Raw genomic sequence first — 11,180 nt, forward strand, 5'->3', positions numbered from 1 at the left:
TAGGACGCGAAAAGAAAAATAACATTTGTATTTACACAGTACATTTTTTTTATTTACTTATTTTGATTTGATTGTTCATTTACACACACACACACACACACACACACACACACGCACATGTCGTGTTTCCATGTTTTATGGGGACTCTCCATAGGCGTAATGGATTTCATACTGTACAAACTGTACATCCTATCCCCTTACACTGCCCCTAAACCTACCCATCACACACACACACTGTCCCTAAACCTACCCATCACACACACACTGTTCCTAAACCTACCCATCACAGGAAACATTCTGCATTTTTACTTTCTCAAAAAAACTCCTTATGTGTGATTTATAAGATGTTTTCCTCATGGGGACCTAAAAATGTCCCCACAAGGACAAGGATTTCGGATATTGCCATCTTTGTGGGGACATTTTGTCCCCATAACGTAGGGATTACCAGGTCTCACACACACACACACACACACACACACACACACACACACACACACACACACACACACACACACACACACACACACACACACACACACACACACACACACACACACACACAAGAATTTTCAGATATTTCTACAAAAATACATGTACTGTATAAATACAAATGAATAAGTGAAGTCACCTTTATTTATATTGTGCTTTTTACAATGCCAATTGTTTCAAAGCAGCTTCAAAGTGTTGACATGAAAATAATGCAACAGAATTTGATTCAGCTGTACTGGAGAAAACAGTGATGTTATCCAGCTCATTTAAATGATCGTATAGTGTCAATGCAGGCAGATCGGTAATATAGTTGAAATTTAAGTGTCCCCAAGTACAAATAAAAAAAAAAGTAAGTTCCACATTCAAAAATGGTGGTGATTGGGTTGACAGCAAACTTTATTGCAACACACACACACACACACACACACACACACACACACACACACACACACGTCTGACCAATTTTGATCACTGAATGTATCATTTTGCATGTGATGGCTCACACTGTGGAAGAATGTTGTGAAGAGTTTGACAGTTTCGCTGAGAATCAACAAGCCATGTGCACTTAGTCATTGTGCAAATTGTAGACAATTGTACTAACTCTTTTGCACACATGTGCCAAACAAATGTAATCTGCTTAAATCAGTAAGAAATTTGAATCTGATGTAAACAAGAAACAAATTGTTCAGAGATCTGAATTTATTGTCATAAGAACTAAAAGTCTCATTCGAGCCAAAGCGATAGAGAAAAACTGTAAATTAGGTTGCTAATGTGCTGCAACTGTTCGTTATGAAACACAAGTTAGCTCTCCTGATACCCACAATATTTAGGTTTTCTTTTTAAGTACTTTTAATAGAACAAAACAGAGATACATTTTAGTCTTCTAAGTTGTGCAAACGTGTGAGCTTTCTGCAGTTGCTCTTGTTTCTTTAAATGGACCACTAGAAAAGACTTAGAGCGCCATCTATTGGTGAAATGTCCAATTGTCTTTGTGATTTTGCTACTGTTGCAAGGAACTACTGAGGCTTGTTGTTTTGTAAGATAGTATTTTTTATTGTGCATTGCCTTACCAAACAAGAAATGCGATGATTTGTGCGAAATCTTAAAAGTCAAAGTGGGTAGTGGGATTTGAGGACTCCTATGTGAGCCCCTTGATTTCCTGAGTATTGAATCTGCTCCAAGGGCTAAAGGCAAAGTGTTTATGTTGTTCTGCACAGGGCTGGAAATGTATTAACGTTAGAAAACATTCAAACACCTAGCCTAAAGTTGTTTATTTGCACCATAGCCATGAACTGAGCCTTTCGTTCAAAAGCTGTGCATCTGTCTTACAATTTTGTTTAAATCAAATGACCTGTGATTGTTTTTGTATGGATACATTTCGTTTTTGGTTATTAGGATTTTACTGTGCTCTGATTTTGTTAATACTAACATACTACAAATGTTATTTAACTTGTAACAATGACAGAAGAGGGATATATTATGAAATATGAAGCACCATCTTCGATACTGTGTTTTTGTTGTATACTTGTTTCTCACTCCTCTATTTTCTTTGACCTTTTGAATAACAATAAAAATGTTAAGAGTTATGAGCGTCATATCATTATCCCCAACTTTGCTCAAATTTGCTTTATTGGTTGAAAGAAATATGATAGCATTATGGCTTTAGAAGGGATTCACATGCATTGTGACACAACCTCTTATGGGTACAGGGCAGGGTATTTTATCATCAATTTCTAAGCAAGTGTCAATGTAAGGGTCCAGTAGGATCATGTTTGGGTAGGTTTTGTTTATCTTCCTCTCGCTCAGTATGTAAATCTGTCCATTCACTGTGGCACAGCCTGTGAAGAATTTGTTGTCCAGACAGTCCTCTTGGATAATAGTCCACTCGTCTGTGTCAATGTCTAAGCGCAGAGCCTGTCCTCCCAGCAGATAGAGGGCACCATTGAGCTCTGTTGCAAGAAGGTCGTACCTGGAAAAGAAGTACATGTGTATCCAATGAGATGTCACAATTGTACATAACCAATACAGGGGTGCTTCCCAATTCTTATTTGCGCATCGCTTCCTTTCCTATCGCCTTAGCTCCACCCCTTCAGGATGAGAGGGAAGGACGCAAGGAAACGACACGAGGACGGAGGAATTGAATCAAGTGAAATGATATATCCTCGCTCCCTTTAACGTCACTTCAAAGCGGCGTCAATTAATGATGACTCAGTACAGCTGGATTTAGTCAGGATTCTTGAACATTAGAGATAACTTTATATTGTAAGCTTCAACCTTCACAAAATACCACATTTGTCCATATTTTATGTAATATTACCAGTTATTATTAACAACTAATTATTCCCAGTTATTAACTGCTTTTTATTTGTTGTATTACAGCTTTGATATAATCCTGCAACTGTCAGTTTTTGTTATTTGACAAACATTTGTGTCTTGTACACGTAAACAATAATAATAATAATGAATAAACTTTGGCACGATGTGAAAGGGGCGGGGAATGAATGCGTGCGTGATGTTTAGTCAATAAAACACTTCAGCAAAGGCTACTCCAGTGATTAGGGAATTGAGATGTTCAAGATGGCTGAGCTCCATCGTTTTCCAGGTCATAGGATGGAGGACGAAGGGGCGAGGAAACGAGGGATATTGAGAAGCACCCCATGACTGATGGAAGTGTCCTTAAAGCAGGAGTGTGCAACTCTGGCCCTCAGGATCCACTATCCTGCAATGTTTAGCTTTAGGCTTAAACTTTGCCTGTAATTTTCAAGTAATTGTGAACACTGTGGCTTGAGATCAATTCTTAAGTGCGGTGGACCTTGAGGGTCAGAGTTGCCCAACTCTTCCTTAAAACAAGTTGGGCAGAATTTAGTTTACTCACCTTGGGAACGGAGAATAGGACACTACGTCCCATTGATCAACCTCTGGCCTGTACCTCTGAATGCCACTGTAAACATCTCCATTCTCATCCAGACCACAGGCCACGTAAATACAAGTCCCCAAAGTGACAATGGCAGCCCTTTCCACAGCCCGCACCATGGGGCTGACGGCATCCCATTCTTCCGCTCCCAGAACCAGCATCTCCACGTCGGCCACAGGTCCCTCGTCCATGCTACCGCCAAACACAAAGAGCTTGAGCTCCAGAGCCGCTGAGCAGTGGCTGTGTCTGGACTTCTGCATCGCCGGGCCATCCACCCACTGCTCATTGCCACACTGGTAAATGCTCACCCAGTCCACGTTGTACCACAACACATCCCGGAAGTAGCCTCCAGTCACTACCATGTTGTCCCCTTAGAGCAAGATATAACATTTTAAATGTTATGGACAGTAAGACAAAGAATGTGAAATAACATCCCTATTCTGTTTCTGGAGAGCTACCTTCATGTAAAGTTCAGTTCCAACCCAAATCAAAGGAAACTAAACCAGGCTGTATGGGCCTTAACGCCACTTCACTGTAGTGGGGAAACTGATTGAACAACTGTATTTCTTTTCTTATGCGGTCAACCGGAAACAAAGCAAGTTCACATAACTTAAAGTATAGCTGAACAATAACTGTAAATAAGATATTTATATTGTGGATATATGCTATACTTTACTCTTGCACAAGTGTAGTACTTTTAATTGGGTAGATCTAGGCAAGGCAAGGCAAGTTTATTTGTATAGCAGATTTCATACTCAGTGGTAATTCAAAGGGTGATAAATAGATCCCTATCTGTCTGATTTTAAATTCGGGTACCCCTATCTGAGAAGGAAGAGATGGAGCAGGTTCGCAGTGTCTCCTCGACCCAAGACGGGCTCCTGTAGTGGAGTAGGTTTATAATGTTGTCTGTTGAAACATTCCTGTCACCTAATGTCAGTGCTTCAGCCCTGACAGTTGTACCTAACACTGCATATTGCGCAGCACTGACAAGCCTACATTTATTGAAAAAAAGTTTTTCATGACCATTAGATGTAACATCAATCTGTCAGTGAATCAGTAAATGCATAACATTTGTATCTCAATACACTACCCTGCCTGTAACGTTACATTCAAAGATAAATCAAAGTATTCAGAAGCGCCCTGTTCGAGCCTTAATTATCGGGCCGTCATCTTGTTCCGGGTCCGACTCCGGACAAATTGATATGGTTGCACAGATGTCATTCTTTCTCCAAAATATACCCTCAACTGTTGTCAAGGCAACACTCCATGTGTGTTGTGTCAAAGCGCCCCACAGAACAGAGGGGCGGGGTGAGCAAAGCTCATTATCATTTAACGTCACATGCACTGAAATGGCTTGATGAAAACAGCTGTTATTGACCAGGTAAAATTAGTGTTTTCTTACAATACTAAGGAGAATGAATGAATGAATATGCATTTATTCATTCACAAGGATAATTTTTAATTAAAGTATATTACAAACTTTTAATTTAGACACTAAAGAATCAAAAACTACTGTAATTGTTTTATCTTCTGCCACATGTGTTCAGATTTCCTGCATTATTTTTTCATTATTTGCACTGCTGTTGAGTTTCTCCAAGGTGCTTTTTGTTTGCCACTTTTTGTTTGTTTCCTGACTTTTAGAGGAGCAATATCATCAATCACACTCTTAACTTTTGAGTTAAAGGAGTCAAGAAGAAAATCAAAAGAGTCTGCAGATATGCTTGGTGTTAGAGATAAAGCCTTCATAAACAGCACATTAGTGTTCTCATTTAAGCATCTCTTTTTGACAGAGACAGGTCTAGCTTCAATGGCAGGAGAGATTGATATGTCAAAGAAAACACAGAACTTATAGGACAGTGCCACATCCCTAATAACAATCGATGAAATGTTTAGACCCTTACTGATAAGTAAATTTAGCCCACGATTGTGTGTGGGTCCATGTACATTCTGTGTCAAATCAAAAATGTTTTGAACAGTCATGAGCTCTTTTGTTGTACTGGATTCAGCAGTGTCTATGTCAGGGGTGGGGAACGTTGATCCAGAAGGGCCACTGCAGAGTTTAGCTCCAACCCTGAAAAAAACACACCTGTCTGTAACTTTAGTAATCCTGAAGACCTTGATTAGGTTCAGGTGTGTTTGATTAGGGTTGGAGCTAAACTCTAAAAGAGAGTGGCCCTTCTGGATCAACGTTCATCACCTCTGGTCTATGTGAATGTTAAAATAACAGGATTGGACACTCCTGGCATAAAGGCTTATATGGAGAAAAGCATGCAACACCTGATCAACCATGTTCCAGATAGGTCATTATGCTAACAACGTATGGCAGGTTAAACTGTATAGTGCCAGATGAGGTTGTTACCTACTGCAGCCACAGAGTACTGTGTGAGGCACTTCTTTTGCAGGGGTGGATGGGATTGCCACCGTCCACTGTAGGGGTGGAACTGATACAGCAACTGCGCTTCTTGCTCATGCGGCCCACCGAGAACAAACAAAGTTTCCCTTGAACGAGTTCTTGGGATAGATCTGCCTATAGTCCAACTGCTGGGCAAGTTATTGTTCAGTCTACAAATGAGCTTAGCACGTGGGTCTGAACTGTTCATCTTGGTCAGAAGATCAGTAATGTAGGGAAGACTTAAGCACTCGGGCCTAACCAGGCCCACTAGTTCCATGAAGTCTTCTTCCCGACTTGGGTCAAATGCTGCCCAGCGAAGGGCCACGTCAAGGACCAGGTCTTCCCTTGGAATGCTCAATTTATCACTAGCGAGGATTTCAGCAATGCTTTCCTTTGAAAGGAACATTAAGTCCTGCTCGGAGGCTATGGCTGGTAGATGGGTCAAGACTACTTCCCTTGCTGTGGCGTAGAGGTCCAGACAGCCACGCTGCCAAGCATAGGCCATCATTCCCAAGCAGTTACTAAGATGGAGTTGCCTTTCCAAGAACTTACAGCAGAGTAGCCGAGCCCTGTCCAACTGAAGAAAGTCAGCGGCCTCCAGAATATCAAGGACATTCTGTCTGTCCAGGGTCAGCTTAAAGTTCTTTGTGAACTCCATTAGTGTGTGAAACTGCTGCAGTCCAACTCCCTTAATCTCAATGTGCTTCCTGGTGCTCTCCCGACCACCGCCGAAGAACAAGGCTCGGAAGTAGGGACTCAGCTGGGCCAAATGCTTGCGGTTTACGAAGAAAGACTCTCCCTCCACTTGGAGCATTACGTCAGGAGCGACAATGACAGCATGCTGATCCTCCTTAATGAAATCTTTCTCAGTTTCTGGGCTCTGGACATTGGTACCTACTTCTTGCTTTCCACAAGCCATGATTGTGCACTCTCCCTCCCACCACTCGCCTCTCTGCTGAAGCGAATCATGTGACATTTATAGCCTAAGCCTGTCACATACTCTCCATGGGAATGGGGTCAGCAAGCAAAGCTAAATATATCTCGGGTAGAGTGCTAGTGATGCCTGATTTCAAAAAAAGTACACAAAATACTTTTGTGAATATATTAAAAGACATCTTTTTGAGAATTGTTATTATACACTACAAGACTGACAATAGCCTTCATCAAGGTTTAAAAACATTTGCAAGACTTAAGTTATCACAACAAACCACAACGGGTGGATTTTGGACAGCTGAACAGTTTTAACATATTTGTGTATTTTACATTGGGAATTGTTGATGAATTTTAACTCTTTTGTTTTAAATATCTATGTGGCTCGAGAGATGAATGCCTGGAACGGTTTCAATAAATATGTACGAAGTGTTTAACATGTTGTGATAAGATCATGTCAATCAATCAATCAACTTTTTTTATATAGCGCTTTTACAATGATGATTGTTTCAAAGCAGCTTTACAGTGTTAAACAGGACAATATTGCAGCAAAATTTGTTTTGGCTAGTTTGATTCTTGGATAGTAAGACAGAATTAAATATGACCTAATTATTAATACATTTAATTTGTATATTTAGTTGAACAACTTGGATCATAATTTTAGTGTCCCCAACTGAGCAAGCCAGGCCAAAAGCGACAGTGGCAAGGAACCAAAACTCCATCAGGGCATGATGGAGAAAAATAAACCTTGGGAGAAACCAGGCTCAGTTCTCCTCTGGCCTATTATTAAACAGTGTATAATTATTATTCTGCCAATCCTGCAAGTCATAAATCATATTAGATAGAAATATTCTAAATTTTGAGTATCACGCAAGAGACGGGTTCATTTAGGATGGCGCGTCGATTACACAAGAATATGAATACTTGAAAGATCGGAGTTATTGCGGCGGAGACGAGTTTATTGAGGATGACATGCCAGTGAGGCAAATTCAGAGGGGCCCCAATTGACACGGTCTCAGCAGACACTCCAGGATGCGCTGGTCATGTCCAGACGCAGGTCCACCATCCGATCCGGACACGGCCTGGATCCGGCCGACTGCAGTAAACCTCGGGATAAACAGAGAGACTAACATTAGTGTGGATGCCGCTCTTTTTATGATGTAACGAGTACATCAGGTGTTATGGGAAGTGTTCCCGGTTCCGGCTGACCTAGTTAATGCAGCCTAACAATCGGTCAATTGATTTGAATAATGAAAGTAAAAAATGTTCTATGTGTATGCCATAGTAAAGAGATGCGATTTTCATGTCCCCATGATCTTTTGTAGGACTAATTACTTCTATAGCGTCAACTGACTCTTAAAAACAAATAAGCCATTTAAACATCTGCACAATTGTACCCTACATTTCGCACACATCCTAACATTTATACATTTAAGAAACAAAAGAGGAACAAATAACACTTTAATTTACAGCAGCAGATAAATCACTGTTGTAATTTAGAATTTTTGTCCATTTTGACTTTATGTAATAATTGAATAATTTCCACTTTTACGTCACTGTATCCACTGTCGTAATTTAACATTTTTGTCCATTTTGACTTTGTCATAATTGAATTATTCCACTTTAATGTAGTATACACTAGCCTGACAAGCCAGACCCACATTAAGATGTTTGGTCTGGAAACTCACCATTGGCAGCTCAATCCGAGGGGCGGATAAACGGTTGTCTTTCAAACTCCCTCTGCACGCGATAGGATAGCGCTACAACCAACCAGAGCAACAAAGGTGAAGCAGAGCTTGTTGATAGATTAAACATTCGCCGTATCCGGCCAGCAAAACTCCGAACACATCTTCCCTTTTTAAGAATGTCTTCAGTGCCGTTCTTTGTTCTTTTCTCAGAGAAAAGCTTAACTCCAAGTCTTCCAGAGTCGCGGTCAAAGCTGATTCGAAAGACCGCCGTTTGCCAGTTTCTGTGTTTATTAGAAGCACGCAAGTGCAACTCAGTCGTCGTCATTATGGCCCCGCCCACCGACTCTCTACGCGATATGATTGGCCCAGCAAGATTTAGGCGATTACAGCAGAAGGGAATTGAGAGTTCCTAGATGACACTCGCAGGCAGATTAGATTTGCTGCCGCTAGGGTGCGTCTAGATTTCTAGGCTAAGTATACACTGTTGTAATTTAGAATTTTTTGTCCATTTTAAAAAATAATTGATTATTGAATAAAAATAATAATTTAATTATTTCCACTTTTATGTGATAGTATCCACTGTCGTAATTTTGATTTTTTGTCCATTTTGACTTTGTAATAATTTAATAATTTCCTCTTTTATGTAATAATATACACTGTCATAAATTAGAATTTGTGTCCATTTTGACTTTATGTAATAATTTAATTATTCTACTTTTATGTAAAAGTATACACTGTCGTAATTTAGAATTTGTGTCCATTTTGACTTTGTAATAATTGAATAATTTCCACTTTTAATACATTGTCCTAATTTTTTATTTCTGTCAATTTTTACTTCATGTAATAGTTGACTAATTTCAACTTTTATGTAATATTTGTCAAATGTATGGTCTGTTTTTGTTGTGTTTTGGCCCCTGTACTTCCTGATTTCATTTCTCACATGTTCCTTGATCTATTTTCCCGCCACTTGTCTGTTTCCATGGTTTCCCTCGTTAGTCTAGTTCTGTTCAGAAGTGTTTAATTATCATCCTGTCACCTGTGCCCCTCGTTAAGTCAGTCATCTGTGTTTGTTTTTAAGTCACTCATTGTCTGGTCTATGTTATACTTACCCTGTTAGGTTTAGCAGTGTTTAGTGTTCTGTGTCAAGTTTAATTTGAATAAAGCCTGTTTGTTTGGAAGTCCTGGATCTCCTCATCTCTGCTGCACTACACACCTGTAACAGAAGTCCGGACCCAACTGCCAAGACTTGTCGCCAGCTGAAGTCTCTGCGGCAGTGGATCGCCTATGTGGCCTTCAGCAGAACGTTCGCCTACTAGAGAGGTATGTAGAGGAATTCTCTGTGCTTGCTTATCTGGTAGACTGGCCCGATGCCCCGCTTAACACGTTTCTTTTCTGATGGGTCTGGACAAGGACACCGTTCATTTCCTGGAACCTGCCTGTTCCTATTCCCTAGTCGAGACAATCAATCTGATTTTGGTCCTAAATTGTTCTGATTTTGAGATGGTAGAAGAACCAGAGAGTGTGTGTCTTCCTTGCCCAGTCCCATCAGAGAGAAACGTGGCCTGGCCAGTTAACCCTCAGCCAGTTTCCTCCGCCTATCCCTCCAGTGGGTCTTCCTGTGCCAACCTGCCAGCCTCTAAGCCCAGTTGGCAGTAGAAGGCTACCGCTAAGCCCTCAATTCTGGCCATGAAGGCCGCACCCACACCAGAGCTGGAGGAATGGTGGCTGATAGACTTTGGGGACACTCTGCCCCTCCTGGGCACGAGGCCACTTTTTTTGGGTGGGGGTATAGGCCCGTTGGTGGGGAACCTGTGGGTGCGGCACGTGGGTGGGGATCCCAATTTTCCCTGGCTACCCAAGGCTCCAGATCCGCCCCAGACTCCAGTTTTGCCCGGAGCTTCAGATTGGCCCACAGCTCCTGACCTGCCATGGCCCGCCCATGGCTCCTGACCCACCATGGATACCCAAGACTTGTTACTTGCAAAGGTGCCCTTAGGCTCCTGACCATCTGTGGCCACCCGAAAAACTCTAAATTACGACAGTGTATACTATTACATAAAAGTGAATTTATTCCGTTATCACAAGAAGTTAAAATTAACAAAAATTCAGAATCACGACGGTGTATACTATTACATAAAAGTTAAATTATTCAATTATTACATAAAAATCAAAATGGACAAAAATTCTAAATTACGACAGTGTATACTAATACATAAAAGTGAATTTATTCAATCATCACATATATATCAAAATGGACAAAAATTATTCAATTATCACAAATTCAAAATGGACAAAAATACTGCATTATGACAGTGTATACTATGAAATTAAAGTGGATTTATTCAGTTATCACAAAAGTTCAAAATGGACACAAATACTAAATTACGACAGTGTATACTATGTCATAAAAGTGGAAATTATTCAATTATCACAGGAATTCAAAATTGACAAAAATACTGAATACAGTGTATACTATGACATAAAAACAGTGTATACTATGACATAAAAGTTGAAATTATTCAATTATCACAGGAATTCAAAGTTGGCAAAAATACTGAATTATGACAGTGTTTACTATGACATAAAAGTGAAAATTATTCAATTATCACAGGAATTCAAAATTGACAAAAATAATGAATTACGACAGTATATACTATGACATAAAAGTGGAAATTATTAAATTATCACAGGAATTAAAAATTGACAAAAATACTAAATAACGACAGTATTATAATATGACATAAAAGTGGAAATTATTCAATTATCA

General features: G+C 40.0%; 1 protein-coding gene across 2 annotated transcripts; it reads right to left on the bottom strand.

Moving 5' to 3' along the window:
- Window positions 1–89: 89 nt before the first annotated feature.
- LOC137039945 (kelch-like protein 23) lies at window positions 90–6,990 on the bottom strand. 2 transcript variants are annotated; one of them, XR_010897787.1, is made up of 4 exons: window positions 5,763–6,990; window positions 3,365–3,773; window positions 277–2,458; window positions 90–214 (listed from the first exon to the last, which is right to left on the bottom strand). XR_010897787.1 is itself a non-coding variant. In XM_067415299.1 (3 exons), the coding sequence occupies exons 1-3, from the start codon at window positions 6,769–6,771 to the stop codon at window positions 2,152–2,154; spliced, it is 1,725 nt and encodes a 574-aa protein (XP_067271400.1). In that variant the 5' UTR covers window positions 6,772–6,990; the 3' UTR covers window positions 90–2,151. The 2 variants fall into 2 exon arrangements, 1 of the variants encoding a protein (XP_067271400.1); XM_067415299.1 differs by having other exon boundaries at window positions 90–2,458.
- Between the last annotated feature and the right edge of the window lie 4,190 nt (window positions 6,991–11,180).

The sequence above is a fragment of the Pseudorasbora parva genome, chromosome 14 (assembly GCF_024679245.1).
Source record: "Pseudorasbora parva isolate DD20220531a chromosome 14, ASM2467924v1, whole genome shotgun sequence".
Classification (NCBI taxonomy): domain Eukaryota; kingdom Metazoa; phylum Chordata; class Actinopteri; order Cypriniformes; family Gobionidae; genus Pseudorasbora; species Pseudorasbora parva.